The sequence below is a fragment of the Oncorhynchus kisutch genome, linkage group LG30 (genome assembly GCF_002021735.2).
Source record: "Oncorhynchus kisutch isolate 150728-3 linkage group LG30, Okis_V2, whole genome shotgun sequence".
In the NCBI taxonomy this organism is placed as follows: Eukaryota; Metazoa; Chordata; class Actinopteri; order Salmoniformes; family Salmonidae; genus Oncorhynchus; species Oncorhynchus kisutch.
In genome coordinates this window covers 7,805,047-7,826,554 of record NC_034203.2, presented here as the reverse complement: position 1 = coordinate 7,826,554, position 21,508 = coordinate 7,805,047, and the positions used below count along the sequence as shown (strand labels likewise).

Genomic DNA, 21,508 nt, shown 5'->3' with positions numbered 1-21,508 from the left:
GAAGGTATATCTCACTGGTCATCCCCAAAGCCAACACCTCCTTTGGCCACCTTTCCTTCCAGTTCTCTGCTGCCAATGACTGGAACGAATTGCACAAATCGCTGAAGTTGGATACTTATATCTCCCTCACTAACTTTAAGCATCAGCTATCTGAGCAGCTTACCAATCGCTGCAGCTGTACAGAGCCCATCTGTAAATAGCCCATCCAATCTACCTACCACATCCCAATATTGTTTTTATTTACTTTTTTGATCTATTGCACACCAGTATTTCTACTTGCACATCATCATCTGCACATCTATCACTCCAGTGTTTAATTTGCTAAATTGTAATAAATTCGTTACTATGGCCTCTTTATTGCCTTACCTCCTCACGCCATTTGCACATACTGTATATAGACATTTTCTATTGTGTTATTGACTGTACATTTGTTTATTCCATGTGTAACTCTGTTGTATGTGTCGCACTGCTTTGCTTTATCTTGGCCAGGCCGCAGTTCTAAATGAGACCTTGTTCTCAACTATCCTACCTGGTTAAAATAAGGTAACTTTTTTTTTTAAAGGAGAGAACGCGTCTCCTTCCTGAGCGGTATGACGGCTGCGTGGTCCCATGGTGTTTATACTTGCGTACAGAACATGGTACCTGGCATTTGGAAATGGCTCCCAAGGTTGAACGACTTGTGAATGTCTACAATTTTTTTTCCTGAAGTCTTGGCTGATTTCTTTTGATTTTCCCATGATGTCAAGCCAAGTGGCACTGAGTTTGAAGGTAGGCCTTGAAATACATCCACAGGTACACCTCCAATTGACTCAAATAATGTCAATTAGCCTATCAGAAGCTTCTAAAGCCGTGACATCATTTTCTGGAATTTTCCAATCAGTTGACTGTGCCTTTAAAGTTGACTGTGCCTTTAAAACTTCTGACCCGCTGGAATTGTGATACAGTGAATGATAAGCGAAATAATCTGTCTGTAAACAATTGTTGGAAAAATTACTTGTGTCATGCACAAAGTAGTTGTCCTAACCGACTTGCCAAAACTATAGTTTGTTAACAAGAAATTTGTGGAGTGGCTGAAAAACAAGTTTTAATGACTCCAACCTAAGTGTATGTAAACTTCCGACGTCAACTGTATATACAGGGTCAGTTTCACTAACATATTTACAATGTGCAGGGACACTGGAGTGATCGAGGTACAGTGCATTTGGAAAGTACTCAGACCCCCTGGACATTTTGTTACATTACAGCCTTAAAAAATGTATAATTTTTTTTTTTTTTAAATCCCCTCAATCTACACACAATACCCCATTATGACAAAGGAAAAACATGTTGAGAAATGTTTGCAACATAAAAATAAAAAAAATATCACATTTACATAAGTATTCAGACCCTTTATATACCAGTTCCTGGAAAATGTAAACTGAAACCATGACCTCTGTGACCTAGCCTAGAAATCATGTAGGTTCGCTTATTAACATGCTCTTCTTCTCACTTCAAGTGTTCACCGGGGGTGACATACTCTGGAAACAACAACACCCACAGTATTTTTTTCAGTATTTAATTTGTTTAAATAATGATTACAGACATGTTAATAAGCAAACCTATATTATTTGTAGGCTAAGTCACAGTTTTAATGACTCCAACCTAAATGTATGTAAACTTCCAACTTCAACTGTACTTGGCGTCGATCAAATGGGCAGGCAGGCAGACAAATTCTCATTCAGTTGTCAAAACGTGGGTTGGGACAAGCATGCATTGGCAGGCAAGCTGCAGAAGGGCGAGCAGGCTACTATCCCCCATAGTTTATTAGTACAATTTTGACTGCCAACTAGAAGCTGAAAAAGTTTGAGAAGGTTTCTACTGTTTCCTCATTAGATTTTTAGCTCATCTTGTTCTGGCTAACATTAGTTGTTGATCTTTTTGTTGATGTTGTACATAGACAACTGAGGGAGAAATATCCTACCTCTTCATGTTTGTTCGATCAATAGGACTGTAAAGTTCTCAAAATGTAAGTGGTGTATTTTGTGGCTTTCGGCGAATGCTTTCTAATGATCTAAAGTCGCGCTGTTGCTACTACCTGTAAACACATAGTCCAGTTCAAAGTGAATGATGGCAGGCCCATGTGGAAAATTGCTTATTTGCATATAGGCCCACTGTAGCTCTGATTGGCTGTGGCGCACGGTTTGTGTAGAGTCCGGTCCGGTCCTGGACAAGACTGACACGTTTTAATTAGGTTTTATTTACCGCGGTGTCGATTAAGTGTTCAAACGCTTTATCACTCTATATTGCTCTATCATTTTCACAATGCCTTACTATACACCATTCAAAATCATTCTATAAAAGTATAAAAATGTGAAAATGACCATATCTAAGTGCTCGCTTTTCATAAAATGTAAAAAAATAAAAGAATAATAATAATAATAATAATAATAATATTCTTCCTGGAGGTGTATATGAACAGATTTGAATAAGATTTAATGTTGCTAAAATGCGCTCAGTTCCACATTAATTCATATTAATAGTGTCTGATATACCTGTTTGGGGGCCACATCAGGCACACAAGCTGCTTTTTGTGGCCCCCATGATAACTGCATAACTGACATTGACCCCAAGTAATATGGGTTTAAAATTCTGGATTTAAACAAGTGAATGTATCCATTACTGTGTTAGAGCAGTGGAAAAGCAAAATGCCCTCAAGGGGGGAAGAGGGGATGACGTACTCTGCAGTGTGACCAGAGATGTGGAGTAGAGGGGAGTAGGGAGTAGGACAGGGTTAGAGACACTCAGTAAAGGGTCATGGGCCTTGGGCCAAACACAGCCAAAGGGATGGAATGATGACATGGAATGGATGTCCAACTATTCTAAACCTCTGAATTCACTTTTAGAAACACCATATTTGCGCAATGCTGGACGGTAGCCTATAGCCTAGTTTGTAAGTTAATTCAGCCTTAAAGACGCTCTTATATTCCCATGCCCCAATCATAGTAAACACAAATAGATTTTGTAATATCAATGGGTTAAAACATTAGAATTTCTTTTCCCCCCCCAAATGAAAAAAGTGCATACCTCGGGCCGCTGTGTTAAAAAAACAAAGAGCTTTTTCTCGAATTCATTGATGATCAGATACTTCAGTTTTAACTGGCTCTGTTGCACTACATTTTTACAGTTGACAGACAATATTAGTACTGTTAAACTAGCTAGCAAACAATGTAACAAAAGTATAATTTCAGATTAGAACAATATTCCAATAGGCTCTGCATTTCAGGAATCACAGTAGCAAATACTGTACCTTTGGTGCACTGTTAAATTATTTAGCCATTTAAACAACTTATTTCTCGAAGAAAACTCTGTTAATTCCACAGCCCTCACTGGCTTTTATACATTTGAAACGTGAGCTTGTCGACGACAGTTGCTATTAGTGACGTGCAGTTCACAAACAACTTCTTTTTTTGACAAGTTTCAAGTTTTAATGTCAAGTGCACACATACAGTGAAATGGCTTTCTTGCAAGCTACAAGTCCAATAATCTAGTAATCAATATCAATGTAGCACGAAAAAAAAAGAGGTAGAACAAAAATACACGAGAAATAAAATTAAGAAAGAAGAACACCAGAAAGTAAGAAGCTACAGTTGAAGTCGGAAGTTTACATGCACCTTAGCCAAACACATTTAAACTCAGTTTCATAATTGCTGAAATTTATTCCTAGTAAAAATTCCCTGTCTTAGGTCAGTTAGGATCACCACTTTATATTAAGAATGTGAAATGTTTGTTTACATACTCATCTCATATGTATATACTGTACTCAATACCATCTACTGTATCTTGCCTATGCTGCTCTGTACCATCACTCATTCATATATCCTTATGTACATATTCTTTATCCCCTTACACTGTGTATAAGACAGTAGTTTTGGAATTGTTAGTTAGATTACTTGTTGGTTATTACTGCATTGTCGGAACTAGAAGCACAAGCATTTCGCTACACTCGCATTAACATCTGCTAACCATGTGTATGTGACAAATACAATTTGATTTGATTTGAGAATGTGAAATGTCAGAATAATAGTAGAGAGAGTGATTTATTTCAGCTTTTATTTCTTTCATCACATTCCCAGTGGGTCAGAAGTGTACATACACTCAATTAGTATTTGGTAGCATTGCCTTAGAATTGTTTAAATTGGGTCAAATGTTTCAGGTAGCCTTCCACAAGCTTCCCACAAAAGGTTGGGTGAATTTTGGCCCATTCCTCCTGACAGAGCTGGTGTAACTGAGTCAGGTTTGAAGGCCTCCTTGCTCGCACACACTTTTTCAGTTCTGCCCACAAATTTTCTATAGGATTGAGGTCAGGGCTTTGTGATGGCCACTTCAATACCTTGACTTTGTTAACGTTAAGCCATTTTGCCACAACTTTGGAAGTATGCTTGGGGTCATTGTCCATTTGGAAGACCCATTTGTGACCAAGCTTTAACTTCCTGATTGATGTCTTGCTTCATGGTTGGGATGGTGATCTTCGGCTTACAAGCATCCCCATTTTTCCTCCAAACATAACGATGGTCATTATGGCCAAACAGTTATATTTTTGTTTCATCATTCCAGTGGACATTATTCCAAAATGTACAATCTTTGTCCCCATGTGCAGTTGCAAACCGTAGTCTGGCTTTTTTATGGCGGTTTTGGAGCAGTGGCTTCTTCCTTGCTGAGCGGCCTTTCAGGTTATGTCGATATAGAACTCGTTTTACTGTGGATATAGATACTTTTGTACCTGTTTCATCCAGCATCTTCACAAGGTCCTTTGCTGTTGTTCTGGGATTGATTTGGACTTTTCGCACCAAAGTACGTTCATCTCTAAGAGACAGAACGCATCTCCTTCCTGAGCGGTATGATGGCTGTCCAGATGAACGTGGTACCTTCAGGCGTTTGGAAATTGCTCCCAAGGATGAACCAGACTTGGAGGTCTACACATTTTTTTCTGAGGTCTTGGCTGATTTCTTTTGATTTTCCCATGATGTCAAGCAAAGAGGCACTGAGTTTGAAAGTAGACCTTGAAATAAATCCACAGGTACACTTCAAATTGACTCAAATTATGTCAATTAGCCTATCAGAGGCTTCCAAAGCCATCATTTTCTGGAATTTTACAAGCTGTTTAAAGGCACAGTCAACTTAGTGTATGTAATCTTCTGACCCACTGGAATTGTGATAAGTTAAATAATCTGTCTGTAAACAATTGTTGGAAAAATTACTTGTGTCATGCACACAGTAGATGTCCTAACCGACTTCCCAAAACTGTAGTTTGTTAACAAGAAATGTGTGGAGTGGTTGAAAAATGAGTTAATGACTCCAACCTAAGTGTATGTACACTTCCGACTTCAACTGTTTATACAGGGTCAGTTTCAATACCATATTTACAATGTGCAGGGACACTGGAGTGATCGAGGTACAGTGCATTCGGAAAGTACTCAGACCCCCTTGACTTTTTCCACATTTTGTTACATTACAGCCTTATTATAAAATTGATTAAATATACATTCCCCCCCCCCCTCAATCTACACACAATACCCCATTATGACAAAGGAAAAACATGTGTTTAGAAATGTTTACATAAGTATTCAGACCCTTTATATACCAGTTCCTGGAAAATGTCAACTGAAACCATGACCTCAGAATCTGTGACCTAGTCTAGAAATCATGTAGTTTTGCTTATTAACATGCTCTTCTTCTCACTTCAAGTGTTCACCGGGGGTGACATACTCTGGAAACAACAACACCCACAGTATTGTGTTCAGTATTTAATTTTTTTCAAGAATGATTACAGACATGTTAATAAGCAAACCTATATTATTTGTAGGCTAAGTCACAGTTTCTGAGGTCATGGTTTCAGTTCACATTTTCCAGGAACTGCAATTTATTCCTCCTGAGGCAACCAGAGGCCTACTGTACTTGAATTACCCAATATGCATTTCAACAGTGCCATTTCACACAATTACTTATCAAGGAATAAGTTGCCTAAATGTTACAAAAGATGGGGGGGAGGGGGGGGGGGGGAAATCACACAACAGTGACCAGGGTCTAAGAAATGAAGGTGAGGTAGAGGTGTGTCTGCAGATACGTTGTATTCTCCATGCGCTGTAATTTACAAATGGATAACTATTGATAAGAGCTAGATAAACAACTAATCTGTTTGTAACTACACCTAGTAATTGTTTTAGATGATTATTCCTTATGATCCCTGGAGACGAATGTGACACCAGCCATATCCAAGCAAACGGAAAATCATATCAGCATGACATGTATTGTGGAACATTTCCACAGTGAAGTAGTCTATAAATAGCTGTGCCGTTATTCAGAATTGTTATTGTGTGACCTCATAATTTGCATGGATGATATTTGGAGACCCTAGCTATAGGCTTCTGTAGGGCTGAACCTGCCGAGATCATGTATGTGCTTATGTTTTAATTATATACCTGGGCTTTCCTCCGTTTTAGTTGACAATTTGTATCATGTTACATATTAGCTACTATCGGGAGCCACCATCAGCAATACCCACATACATTTAGAACTGTCACTTTAGTGTTAGTTTCCTTCCATTTGTAGCTTACATATCATTCCATTCCGTTGACCTTTCCTTCCTCTGCCACGTCTGTGTAGTTGTTCCTGAGGGTCGCAGAGCATTAGTGGATCATATTAAGCTAACGTGGTGCAATAAATTTGGGTCATGTAGCCTATTTGAATCATTATGGAACTCAGACCACACGTAGCAGGTTAAACCTGGGGCCCGGTGCACAGTTCACGACGACTGGACCGTTGTCATACAGTTCCATGATGAGTGCGGACTTGGGTTGATTTGTAGGACTATTGTTCCACCCTTATTGAACACTTTTCCACCTCCAATATTTCATGAATTGAACTTAAACATGACAACTTTCAAGATGAAGCAAACCACTGTATTTTTGATTCAACCATATATTTAGTGCGTAAAGGCTCTCCAAACCTGTTTTTTGTTAAATGATTTATGCCTAATTTCCTAACCCTATTTGCCTAAATATTCTACAAGTTCAGAGTAGTTTTTACATTTTAAATCTATCAGTTTCAATGGAGACGAAAATGCACATTTAGATGTCTTTCTTTCATTGATCCCTATATTCTGAACCCGATGTACTCTAATCTAGCCTGTCGTCAAAATTAAGATACATGTAGTGAAAACCCTATAGGAAAATCTGTTGGCCATCAAGTGGGAGGTTTTTCAGTGGTTAAATTAGATGTATTCAGCGCGCAAGGGAACCACGCCTGCAAAGCCCATTATGCACCTCCATAAGGTAAGTCTGAAAACCAAATACTGAGAAGTGCGTACAATTCCTAAGTCAGAATTGGCCCCCTTGTGAGCAATATGTTTGGAACAACAAATCGCAATAAAATATCAATATCTAATTGCAATACTTATAGAATTGTGGTACATATACAATCGAAATAGATATCGTAATGTGATAATGTTGTATTGTGACGTCCTTGGCAACTCGCTGTCCTAACGCACACACAGACATACACACACCAACACAGCTCCAGGGCCTTACCAGGTATGGGCCACAGTGAAGCGCCTGTAACGGCGCTTGGTCACCACTTGTTTACGAAACCGTCTGGGAGAGTTGTGGGGTGAAACTCTCGTCCTCTTGTCCGATTCGGTTGGCCCACATGAGTCTGTATTCTGTTCCGACTCTGTTCGGTCCCCATGGGCCTCCATAGCTAGGATCTTGGTTTAGATCAGAGTCCAGTTCACTGAGTCCCAAAGAGTGGAGCTCAAGCGTGAGTCTACAGCACAGTACCCGCCAGAGAGCTGGTGGACAGAGCAGGGTTCTTCCGACAGCTCTAGTTCGCAGACTTCTTTGGCGAGCTCTTCTCACTTCAAGTGTTCACCGGGGGTGACATACTCTGTGCCTTTCCCTCTCTCTTTCTTTCCTTCACTCTCCCTTTGTCTCAGGCACCTACCTGCTCTTTGTTTACTTCACTTAAACAATCTCAAACCCACTTTCCCTCTTCCATACAGTTCCATCTCTCTCTCCAGTCAGGGACCACTGTAAGCCCAGGGTCCGCCCCCTCTGTAATATTCTTGAGGGGCTATTGGTGATCACCTCGAATGATGTTGATTGGCTTACCACAACTGTCTGTTGCTCTGTACAGTGACTGGAACTCAACAGTTCAACACAACCTCACTTCACAAAGCACATTAATTAAATAGGCACCGCAACTGGCTTTGGAGCACTTTGTCTCCACCTAGTGGTTGTTGGATGAAAGTGCACTTTGCTGATGCTGAATGTACAAAATAGATTTGCTTCTCTGTCTCTACAAACACATAATATACTTCAGCGTAGAGTAAGATGCAATTCAGCAAAAAATATTATCATGGTATGCTATGCTCTACAGAAGGAGAACACAGGATGGGTTGACCTTAGGTAATATTGCACAGGTACTGTCCTCCAGGAGTGCTGCCTTAGAAGTCCAGAGTTGCCAACCTCCCAAAACGTTGAGCTATGACCTACGATATCTCACCTGTTGGGGTCGACATGGGTAATGTCGATGCGTGGTGGAGGTCGAAAGGGCAAGCTGGTGGGTCGGGCCATGGCACACTCCTCTGGCGTGCGGCCCAGATCACTCTCCGCCTGTCGCCACGACAACGGGGGCAGCATTAGCGTGCCTGAGTGACGCCTGCGGCCCCGGCGAAGGTCCACCCCCGGGGTGCTGCCGAACAGGGGCACTCCCGGAGGCTCCTTGGTTTCCTGAAAGGCAAATGTTGAGAGATTGTTAGTAGAACATTAAATAGAAGTTTATGCCCAAGAGTAAGAGGCAGTGGAGACGTTGAGAGAATGTTGCTATAGCGTTTAGAGGCGCGGGTTTACAGAACAAGGGTTATAGATAAGACTAAAAGGCATGGGAAAGTTGACAATGTTGATATAACATTGAAATAAATTATGGGTAAGACTCAGTGGAGATAGATGGGATAAGCAAATAGGCAAGGGATTTTTTTCTGCAGTTAAGTGTCATTTGTTGCATATTATATTACATCAGCATGCACTGCTTCGAATAAACCCAAACTAGCCCCTATGTCGACGCATTTCAGTGTACATTATTAATTCAAGGTAATACTTTGTCTATTTCAAAGGATGTCAAAATCCTAATATTTTGTCGGTTCCGTACACATAGCACTAGGGGGCACTCTAGGGCCTGCTGTGAGACTACAGTATTCTGAAAACCCAAGATACGGATAAATCAGAACCAAAACTAGAAAAGGAGCCAGACCAGGATTTTCCCTTTAAGTCTTTTGACAGATAATCTCTTTCAGCTGGTCACATTTTGGAGTACAGAGAGTACTGGATTTTAAATACGTCTCCAATATTTCCCAGAAGATCATGTTTTCGTGGGGGAAATGCATTATGTAATATTATGTTGACCAATTTGACTACAACACACTAAAACATTTGTGATATTTGATAAACACAACAACAACAAAAAAAGTGTTGTCTAATCAAAAGGTCATTCCAAACGGCAACACGTGAGTTTTATGCAGTGTACAAAACATTAAGGACACCTTCCTAATATTTAGACGTCCTTTGGGTGGTGGACCATTCTTGATACACACAGGAAACCGATGGCACCTGGCACCTAAAAGGCACTAATAATTTTGTCTTGCCCCTTCACCCTCTGAATGGCACACATTCCACGTCTCAATTTTCTCAAGGCTTAAAAATTCTTATTTAAACCGTATCCTCCCCTTAATCTATCCGACACTGATTGAAGTGGCTTTAACAAGTGGCATCAATAAGGGATCAGAGCTTTCGCCTGGATTCACCTGGTCAGTCAGACATGGAAAGAGCAGGTGTTCATAATGTTTCTACACTCAGTGTGTATGCATATATATATATATATATATATATATATATATATGTGCATGCGTGTATGTGTCCGTGTGTCCAGAATTATAAAGATGAGCAAAATAAAAATGTGAAATGTGTAAAAAAAAAAAAAAAAGTGTAATACAAATTCTAAGCTATATTGTATGCCATTTTTGTTTAAGACGGAATACAAAACATCTAAAAAGATATGGGTTAAAATGATTGGATTCCCTGTATTCAATACTCCAGCACCCTCACCTTGCGAATTCAACAGACTTTTTTCTGAAATGTTTTATGAGATTGGAGAACACACTGGGAGAGATTTTAGACCATTCCTCCATACAGAATCTTTCCAGATCCTTTGAGATCCTTCGCCTGCGCTTATGAGCTGCCCTCGGAGACTGAGATGGCCATTGCAAAATGTTGATTTTGTGGTCAATTAACCATTTGTTGGTGGAATGTATTGTCTGCTTGCCTTGCTGGAAGATCCATTTGCAGCCAGTTTTCAGCCTCCTGGCAAAGGCAACCAGGTTTTTGGTAAAAATGTTTTGATACTTGAATAAGTTCATGATGCCTTTGAACTTAACAAGGGCCCCAGGACCAGTGGAAGCAAAATATCCCCATAACATCAAAGATACACCACCATATTTTACAGTAGGGATTAGGTATTTTCTGCATATGCATTCTTCTTTTCGAAAACCAAAATTCACCATTGGTGTACATGGCCAAAAACCTCTACTTTCATGACAGATGACCATAGCACCATCTGGAGTTTGCTAAACGGCATTGGCACATGGATTGGAACTGGTGCTTGGAACCAGATTGGAACTGGTGCTATGACATGAAAATAGAGCTCTTTGGCCACGCACACCAGCAGTGGGTTTGGCCTTCGAAAGAACAATGCATCAGTATTTGTAGTATTTCTGTGTGTGTTTTATATGTCTGTGTCAATGTTGTGACTTTCTCTGTAATGGTGGGTTGTAAAACATGGCAGTTTCAGCGAGAGGCTCCTGGCAGAGTGAGGATATACATCACCCTCTGTTTTACATTCACTCAGTCAAAGTGTAAAAGAACAAGGGAGAGGGAGGCAATCGAGGAATTCCTAAAACGCTGTCTGTGTGAGTGATAGGTGAGGTGGTGTTTGCGGAGAATGGATTGTGTGTGTGTGTGTGTGCCCACGTACACTGCATACATGATAACAGGGTGTGTCTGTGGAGAGACAGCGAATGCATAAGAGAGAAAGAGAGATGAATCACGGAAAAGCTACTTCCCTCTAGTCAGCAGGTGCTGATGCTTCCCCAACGCAAACCAATCTCAGCACTGCTTAACAGCAATTGTAAATTGAATATTTTTGCTTCTTTGCACCCCAGGATCTCCACTTGCACATTCATCTTCTGCACATCTGTCTCTCCAGTGTTTAATTGCTAAATTGTCATTATTTTGCCACTATGGCCTATTTATTGCCTTATCTTACTTTATTTGCACACACTGTATGTATACTTGTTTTCCTATTGTGTTATTGACTGTATGTTTGTTTATTCTACGTGTTGTTGTTTGTGTTACACTGCTTTGCTTTATCTTGGCCAGGTCGCAGTTGTAAATGTGAACTTGTTCTCAACTAGCCTACCTGGTTAAATAAAAGGTGAAATAAAATGTAACAAAAATAAACATTGCTCTGCCCTCCGGTCACCTACTCCTCTTCCTTACTTTCCCTCATCATCCTCTTCCATCTCCTCCCTCCTCACTCCGTGGCAGTGTCATCCCTCTGTCCCCATGCCAGAGTGACATACACCATACTGCTCTCCCCTCTTTATCCTTTCCCTCCTCCTCACCTCTTCCTCGCTTTCCTCATGTGACTCTTCCATCTCCTCTGCTCTCTCCACACACTCAGTGAGGTGTGGGTCCCTCTGTCCCCTAGCTTGTGTCAGAGTGACATGCATCACACTTCTCTGCCCTCAGGGCAACTCCGAGATAATCTCAGAGGCTGGTCTTGAGTCTAATGGTTAAGATTAGGATTTGGGGGAAGGCAAGCTGATCCTAGGTCTGTACCTAGCCATAGGGGCCACTTCAGCACACTGTAGCTAAGGACAGGGCAGAATGAGCGGAGGGCTTGATTAAGTGTTAAATCCATTACCCTGATCATGTGTTCTATTTACTTGACTGACAAACGGTATGTATTACATACCTATTGTGCTGTGCGTTCTCTTCCTAAAACAAGTGTGAGCATAAACATTTTACTGTATCACAAACTCTACTACTGGGGTGCTATTGGATAGGCTAGTGCAATTTGCACTAGTGCCATAAGACTGTATTCTCTCTCGTTCTCTCCCTCTCTCTCTCTACCTTCTGTCCTCTCTCCAACACCTCCTGCTGAGTTCACAAGACCAGCAGTCCACAACTCTGTGACCCAGTAAAGATGCATGTGGAGAGCGAGACAGCCAAAGGGGGAAGAGAGAGAAATACATGGCAAGACTAACACGGAGAGAGAAAGGGAAAGAACACCGGGATTCAGCTAGACATACAAACACAGGGGGAAAGATAGAAAAATTAACACATGGGAAGATAGAGACTAAAATAAGAGTGAGATTAGAAAGAGAAGATCGGCAGAGAAGGGAGTGAAAATGGGGAGGTCGGCTGGAAGATAGAGACAGGCTGAGGGAGGGAGTGAGGGGGGAGAGAGACCGATGAGGGCAAAAGATAGCGACAAAGATGGACAGACCGATGAGAGCGGGCGAGAGAGAAGGAACAGACAGAGGATGGAGATAGCGAACAGCCCCACCTGCTCCTAGTCAGTCCCTGCTGTAATTGACTGAGAGTAAACACAGCACTGCTGAGTCCTCTGGTATTTCGAGGGAAATCTAATTTGTCTGATGTATCCCTGCTGTCTGCAATGGGAGAGTGGCAGTCCAATCTGGCAACCCTGAGATGGGCTTTGTCCATTACGTTTCACGTGTCAAATAAGTGCCGTCATAACAGGACATTTCGATGGCAACGTGTCCATGCGTTACAATGTGTTCATGACGTGAAAGGCTTTTTCCTATTGCGTTTCACTTGTGTTACAAAAGCGCCGTAATATTTCAGTGGCAACATGTCAATATGTTATACACGTATTTATCGTGTGTTTTACCGTGTTGTGTATTCATCCCATGTTGATTAGTTCTCTCCAAGAGCCGGACATGTGTCACTAATTCGTGATAGATAAGCTGTTGTTACTTTGAATTGGAAAAAGGACAGGGAAAAATACTTGTACACAGTGCATTCGGAAAGTATTCAGACCCCTTGACTTTTTCAACATTTTGGGGGAAATGTGGGACTATGTATGCTATTGGGACTACAGATGCTCAGGGACAATCGATACTGTGGAGACTATATGGCAACTATGGAGACTATAGAGGAACCACAGAAGATACTTATGCATGGGAGGTCATGACAAGAGAATCATTGGAGATGCATAAGGAGTTCTAAGGGAGATTGAGTATGTTTGGGAATAGTACTAAGTGAATGTGGATGAGAGTATTGTGTGCTTGACTAACTAACTGAGCAGGGGTTTAGCCTCGGTGTGAGAGCTGTGTGAGTGTGGGATGATGTGTTAAACTGGAAGTTTTGCCCCCCCCAAAAGAGTTCAAGAAAGGGATTAAGCATGGGAAACGGAAATAGTAAGAGTAGGATGGAGGATCTGTACTGGGAACCAAAAAGGCAGCGAGTGTTGTAATGGCAACAAAAAAATTGGTAAGGGGGGGTTACTGAACCAAACAGAAGACAGGACAAAGATGGACAGATCCCTGAAGATGGGACAGTGAGCACAGAAAGACTGGAGTCAGAGAGAGGCCAACTTGAAAAGAAAACACAAGTTAAAATAAATTGGGACGATTTCAGAGAGAAGCAGAAAATGCTAAATATAAAGCTGTAAGAAGAATGATGGTGAAGCATGAGGAGCCGGAGAAGAAAAAGAAGAAGAAGAAGAAAAAGAAAGCCTGGCTGGCCTTTCATCAACCATGGGGAACCCTTTCATGGGGCCCCCACCCCCTTGTATCCACCTCTGCCAAATCTTCCACCAGCAGACAGAGATGGTGGCCTCCTACCCCCCCAATAACCTAGATGGGGGTTGGGCCTGTGTCAGGCGGAGGAGCCATGGGATTAGGAGCTAATGGAGGAGCTGTAGAAGGTGCTGGAGCTGAAGACCGAAAGCTACCAGCAAAAACAAGGACTAGAGCAGAAATGGTTCCTAATCTTACATCTGCACAATAAGAGTGTTGGGTGTGTGGGTTGGGGTCAGTTAAGGTAGGAGCAGGTTTACCACTTGTGGGAGTTCCCATAGGGGTAAATCTGACTATGCAAAATGGTCTTACCATTCCTGGTAGAGATGCCACGTTACCATGACCCCATGACGTTTTCTGCATTACACAACCACATAGACCCACCGTTGTTTGCTAGGCCAGATGCTAAGGAGATGGGAGTAAAGTATTAAGAGTGATGACAGCCCCTTGGTGTATTAGTGGAGAAGGAGGTCATCATTTGGGTGAACTAGAACGTAAATTGTACAATGCATTACAACGGATCCAATACCTGTAAGTTAACTGTTAACAATGCCGACACTGGGGAACCTGGTAATGTTACTTATGGTATTTCAGTCTATAATGTTATTATCCCTTTGAGAGGAGCCACAAATGGTACCTATTGGTTGTGTGGTAAGATTGCTTACTATAGCCTTCCCCTGAACTGGTTGTACTGTTGGGTTTGTGGTGACCGCTATGAGAACCGTTCCAAACAATGAGAAGAGTCTGAAGGCTCTGTTTAGAGACTACAAACCTCTTGGAATGAGGAGATATAAGAGTTCTCTAGCTGACGTCACTCACACTCCGGCACCTGCCTCCAGGTTCTTTGGTGTATATTTTTCCTGGTTATGGAGTCGCATGTACGCTAGACCAAATTCATGATAATCGCTAAACACATGGAGAAAATTGCCAATGCTACTCGAAATGTCCTGGAAAAATTGACTGACGAACTGAAGGAATTGCATGAATTGGCTCTGTAAAACAGAGAGGCCCGTGACTATCTTTTGGGGCTCTTGTGCAATAATTGGAGATGTGTTGCACTTTTGTCCCGGATCGGTATTCTAATGTTACCGATCTGGCCGAATACATTGCCACCGTGGCAAAGAACAATTCCCCACAGCCAGAGCGGACACTTGCAACTTGGTTGAAATTCCTGTTTGAAAGATGGGGATCCCAAATTGCCCAATGGGCTGCAGCGTGTGTTAAAAAAAAAAAACGTAGTCTGTCTAATTGTATTACTAACATGTTTTAAGGCTATTTGTGACTTCCTAGCTGATAAGGTTTCGGCAGCCATTATGTTTAATGCTCCTCAAGTGGATGGTGAGACTGATGAGCTGCCGACGCTGGATCAGCTTCCTTTTCCCCCTGTAGATTTTTTTATTTTTTATTTAACCTTTATTTTACTAGGCAAGTCAGTTAAGAACAAATTCTTATTTTCAATGACGGCCTAGGAACAGTGGGTTAACTGCCTGTTCAGGGGCAGAACGACAGATTTGTACCTTGTCAGCTTGGGGGTTTGAACTTGCAACCTTCCGGTTACTAGTCCAACGCTCTAACCACTAGGCTACCCTGCCGCCCCATTGTCCTTATTGCCCGATAAGGACAATGAGTGAGAATTGAAAGTTGTTTTTGTTTGACAAGTTTGGAAGGCCCTTGTGGATTTGTTAAAAAAAACAGATTTTATGTTTTGACTAGTCTCAGGGACAGTTGGTGCAGAACAGATCACTGCAACAGGTCACTGCAACCCGATTGTGGTAAGACCTATGTAAACAATGGTTCAACATTGAGAGATTTAGTCACCTCTGAGTCTACAGTGTATTTGTGTGTATTTTAGATCGTAAAACCCAGAGTGAAGGGTTTGAAAGGATGAAGTGTCTGATTTTATATGTTCATTTCACTTACTTTAATAAACATATTTTGATAGAACCTCCTTTGATAGAAGCTATTATCTAATGCTTACCTTAACATTTTATGATAATTATCACTGAGTGATAAGAGTAGGCAATGTGAGGGGAAATGTTCTGTTTGTGTATCAAATCAAAGCTACGTTCTAATAACCAATTAGAAAAGTTCATGTAGGTGTCTGACTGATTGTGTACTATGGGAACAGAGGCATCTCAGTTTCAACGTCTCAACTTGGAGAGGAAGTCTCGTGAGGTATTGGTCAGTCACATGCAGGAGCCAACGTTAATGACGAATTATGATTAATTTAAACCATGCAAATATGTCTGTGTAAGCAGTATAAGAGAACGGAAGGGACCGCCCCAGTGAAACTCCCGATCGACATGTGTACTTGGTGCCTTGAGTTGGTTGGACCCTCTCCAGCAAGCTGATAATAAAGAATGATTAATTTAAGATTGACTTTGAGAGTCCCCTGTGTAGAATTTCCACAACATTATCTTACAGCGTTATTCTAAAATATATATATATATTTTTTTTTAAATCCCATTAATTCATCTACACCCTGTTAATATCACATTTACATAAATATTCAGGCCCTTTACTCTGTACTTTGTTGAAGCACCTTTGGCAGTGATTACAGCCTTGAGTCTTCTTTGGTATAACGCCACAAGCTTGGCACACCTGTATTTGAGTTTCTCCCATTCTTCTCAAGCTCTTGTCAGGTTGGAAGGGGAGCGTCGCTTCACAGCTTTTTTTTAGGTCTCCAGAAATGTTCGATCGGGTTCAAGTCCGGGCTCTGGCTGGGCCACTCAAGGACATTCAGACATGTCCCGAAGACACTCCTTTGTTGTCTTGGCTGTGTGCTTAGTGTCATTGTCCTGTTGGAAGGTGAACCATTGCCCCAGTCTGAGGTCTTAAGCACTCTGGAGCAGGTTTTCATCAAGGACCTCTGTACTTTGCTCTGTTAATCTTTCCCTCTTTCCTGACTAGTCTCCCAGGCCCTGCCGCTGAAAAACATCCCCACAGCATGATGCTGCCACACCCATGCTGGTGCCAAGTTTCCTCCAGATGTGACGCTTGGCATTCAGGCCAAAGAGTTCAATCTTGGTTTCATCAGACCAGAGAATCTTGTTTCTCATGGTCTGAGAGTTCTTTAGGTGCCCCTTGACAAACTCTAAGTGGGGTGTCATGTGCTTTTGACTGAGGAGTGGCTTCCGCCAGGCCACTACCATAAAGGCCTGACTGGTGGAGTGCTGCAGAGATGGTTGTCCTTCTGGAAGGTTCTCCCATCTCCACAGAGGAACTCTGGAGCTTTGTTAGTGACCATGGAGTTCTTGGTCACCTCCCTGACCAAGACCCTTCTCCCCCGATTGCGGAGTTTGGGTGGGCGGCCAGCTCTAGGAAGAGTCTTTTTGGTTTCAAACTCCTTCCATTAAAGAATGGTGGAGGCCACTTTGTTCTTGGGTTCCATCAATGCTGCAGAAATGTTTTGGTACCCTTCCCCAGTTTTGGTACCCTTACCCGACACAAACCTGTTTCGAAGCTCTATGGACAATTCCTTCGATCTCATGGCTTCGTTTTTGCTCTGACTTGCACTGTCAACTGTGGGACCTTATATAGACAGGTGTGTGGCTTTCCAAATCATGTCCAATCAATTGAATTTACCACAGTTGAATCAAGTTGTAGAAACAAGGATGATCAATGGAAACAGGATACACCTGAGCTCAATTTCGAGTCTCATAGCAAGGGGTCTGAATACTTATGTAAATAACGTATTTTTTTTTCTCGCTTTGTCATTATGGGGTATTGTGTGTAGATTGATGGGGATTAGTATGCATTTAACATAACAAAATAAGGAAAAGTCAAGGTGTCTGAATACTTTCCAAATGAACTTTATTTTACCTTTATTAAACCAGGTAGGCCAGTTGAGAACAAGTTCTCATTTACAACTGCAACCTGGCCAAGATAAAGCAAAGCAGTGCTACAACAACAGAGATACACATGGGAAAAACAAATGTACAGTCAATAACACGATAGAAAAATCCATATACAGTGTGTGTATACATACATACATACATACATACCACACACACACACACACACACACACACACACACACATATAGAGTGGGGCAAAAAAGCATTTAGGTCAGCCACCAATTTTGCAAGTTCTCCCACTTAAAAAGATGAGAGGCCTGTAATTTTCATCATAGGTACACTTCAACTATGACAGACAAAATGAGAAAAAAAATCCTGAAAAATCACATTGTAGGATTTTTAAGGAATTTATTTGCAAATTATGGTGGACAAAAAGTATTTGCTCACCTACAAACAAGCAAGATTTCTGGCTCTCACAGACCTGTAACTTGTTCTTTAAGAGGCTCCTCTGTCCTCCACTCGTTACCTGTATTAATGGCACCTGTTTGAATTTGTTATCAGTATAAAAGACACCTGTCCACAACCTCAAACAGTCACACTCCAAACTCCACTATGGCCAAGACCAAAGAGCTGTCAAAGGACACCAGAAATAAAATTGTAGACCTGCACCAGGCTGGGAAGACTGAATCTGCAATAGGTAAACAGCTTGGTTTGAAGAAATCAACTGTGGGAGCAATTATTAGGAAATGGAAGACATACAAGACCACTGATAATCTCCCTCGATCTGGGGCTCCACGCAAGATCTCACCCCGTGGGGTCAAAATGACCACAAGAACGGTGAGCAAAAATCCCAGAACCACACAGGGGGACCTAGTGAATGACCTGCAGAGAGCTGGGACCAAAGTAACAAAGCCTACCATCAGTAACACACTATGCAGCCAGGGACTCAAATCCTGCAGTGCCAGACGTGTCCCCCTGCTTAAGCCAGTACATGTCCAGGCCCGTCTGAAGTTTGCTAGATAGCATTTGGATGATCCAGAAGAAGATTGGAAGAATGTCATATGGTCAGATGAAACCAAAATAGAACTTTTTGGTAAAAACTCAACTCGTCGTGTTTGGAGGACAAAGAATGCTGAGTTGCATCCAAAGAACACCATACCTACTGTGAAGCATGGGGGTGGAAACATCATGCTTTGGGGCTGTTTTTCTGCAAAGGGACCAGGACGACTGATCCGTGTCAAGGAAAGAATGAATGGGGCTATGTATCGTGAGATTTTGAGTGAAACCCTCCTTCCATCAGCAAGGGCATTGAAGATGAAACGTGGCTGGGTCTTTCAGCATGACAATGATCCCAAACACACCGCCTGGGCAACGAAGGAGTGGCTTCGTAAGAAGCATTTCAAGGTCCTGGAGTGGTCTAGCCAGTCTCCAGATCTCAACCCCATAGAAAATCTTTGGAGGGAGTTGAAAGTCCGTGTTGCCCAGCAACAGCCCCAAAACATCACTGCTCTAGAGGAGATCTGCATGGAGGAATGGGCCAAAATACCAGCAACAGTGTGTGAAAACCTTGTGAAGACTTACAAAAAAGTTTGACCTCTGTCATTGCCAACAAAGGGTATATAACAAAGTATTGAGATAAACTTTTGTTATTGATCAAATACTTATTTTCCACCATCATTTGCAAATAAATTCATAAAAAATCCTACAATGGGATTTTCTGGATTTTTTCCCCTCATTTTGTCTGTCATAGTTGAAGTGTACCTATGATGAAAATTACAGGCCTCTCTCATCTTTTTAAGTGGGATCACTTGCACAATTGGTGGCTGACTAAATACTTTTTTGCCCCACTGCCCCACTGTATATACACATATAACTTTTCCACTTTTGTGAATTTCCATCTAGCTGAGGGCTGTTTAATGTCAGTCCTGGAGGGCTGAAACAAGTCTGGTTTTCATCCTCTCCTTCTAATAAAGGACTAATTCAGACGTGGAACACCATGTGAGTGCAATTATCTACTGGGTAGCAAACAATTACCCAAGGACATAGAAAATGATGGGCGGTTCAGAACTATAAGAGCTGACGGTGCCTCTAGGAGAGCAGAGTGGCCCTGGGAGTTGCCTGATTCAAAATGGTCTTTCTGGAAACTGTGAAACCAAATGAGCTGGCCTGCCCATCTGATAATAAACAGAGCTTTCTTCATCTGAGGAGTGAGGAGAAACAGATGGGCCTTTCTCTGTCTCTTTTCTCTCCCTTGCGCATACTCTTGGTCCCCCTCGTTTTCTCACTCCCTCCCTCCTTCTTCCCTTCTCTTCCTCATCCCTCCATCTCTCTTGCTTTGTCACCCTCTCTCCATAACCCCCCCCTCTTTTTTCCTCTCCCTCTCCTCCTCTCTCTCTGCAGTGTGTACTGTCGAACACCCCTCTGTTTCTGGACGGTCATCTGCTCATGACTCACTGCCTTCCAGACAGTACCTTCCTCTATTTCTGTTAGTAGTGAAAGGTTAGAGGATCATAGACGGCACACCCAATAGGCTAGAGGAAGCTATGCTTAAGTCGTTAATACATTTTTTATAAAATGCTTATGTACCACTTATGGATTTGTTAAAGACCTTTTTTAGCTACATATGTTGACTTAAGCAGTATATAAGCATTTCATAAATACTTAAGAGTGTGTTATGACATCCTAATGTAGGTACTCTTCATTTTTATGGTGTTTGGCTACCAATATGGGAGGACCTACTGTACTAGCTGGCTAAAACTACCACACTGGGTTTTGTTGCCATTTGAGAGGGAAACTAATGTAATTTCACGCAGTAGGGTATATTATTATCCAAGTAATGAATAGATATAACACTACATTGTTGCCAAACAATGACTAGTAAGCTAAAGCAAACTGCTACACCTCCTGAATGGAAAGATGCTGTCAAAACAAGGTGTGAATAATAAGTGAGGTGTGTTCTGGCGATGTTGACACGGATCAGTCGTCCTGGTTTACTTGCCTCCCTCAATAGATATTTTCAGTGTATTTCACAGGAGGGTAGTTTGACAGCGAATGTTAACGTTACAAGCTTACAACCACTGACTGGGTCTAATACTGCATTCGTGTCATGTGGGAAAAATCAAGAAACTCAAGACTCATTTCCGGCTTGGTTACTCGTTGTAGAAAGATGATACCTCCCAAATGTGAAACTCGCGTATCAGACACAACCTATAGAAAGGTCTACGCAAATAAGTTACAATCATTTTAAATCAGAGGTCCCGAGTTTCCAACATGACATGAACGCGGCCTTTTGCCTAGCTATCTGAGTCCGCACTGTGTCCGCATCTCTAATGTTTTCCTATCCAAACTCGTGATTTGTTGGGAGAATTGTCTGTCTGAAGAGTACCCCCCCCCCATAAAAATGATTCCCAGACCGAGTGCTGTTGCCCTAGTGATGCAGCTAATGTACTCACGTCGCCTGGTGTCACCGCTAACACACTCCTGCTCTTCTTCATCCTCGGTCACCACGTCACGTTCTCTCTTCTTTTATACACTTATCCTCGATCCCTCCTTTACTGGGGCCTTCACCAGCACACCTAGCATTGGAGAGGAAGAAAGGGATGGATTGAGAGAGAAAAAAAGCACAAGAATTAAATTAGATAATCACACAACTGTCGTCGGTTTCGGCATGACACAGACATTTTGTGGAATATCCTCTGTTGGATAATTGGAGTGGGTTCAGCTGACAGAGGATTACGCATTCTAATAACAGTGATAACAGTGTTATCACAAGATTCAGTGATGACATTATCATAAG

The 21,508-nt window shown here is 41.8% G+C and overlaps 1 protein-coding gene across 3 annotated transcripts in view; it reads right to left on the bottom strand.

Moving 5' to 3' along the window:
- Nucleotides 1–21,508, bottom strand: part of LOC109874657 (cAMP-specific 3',5'-cyclic phosphodiesterase 4B) — a 115,763-nt gene that overhangs the window by 61,721 nt on the left and 32,534 nt on the right. For 2 of the 3 annotated variants that reach the window (XM_031810507.1, XM_031810508.1), the window contains exons 2-3: nucleotides 21,165–21,287; nucleotides 8,539–8,765 (exon numbers count right to left, since the gene is read on the bottom strand). In XM_031810507.1, coding sequence (XP_031666367.1) covers nucleotides 8,539–8,765; nucleotides 21,165–21,206 — 269 coding nt within the window. In that variant the 5' untranslated portion in view covers nucleotides 21,207–21,287. Of the gene's footprint in view, nucleotides 1–7,565; nucleotides 8,021–8,538; nucleotides 8,766–21,164; nucleotides 21,288–21,508 lie in introns of those variants that run through there. The other variant, XM_020466661.2, reaches the window with a different exon arrangement.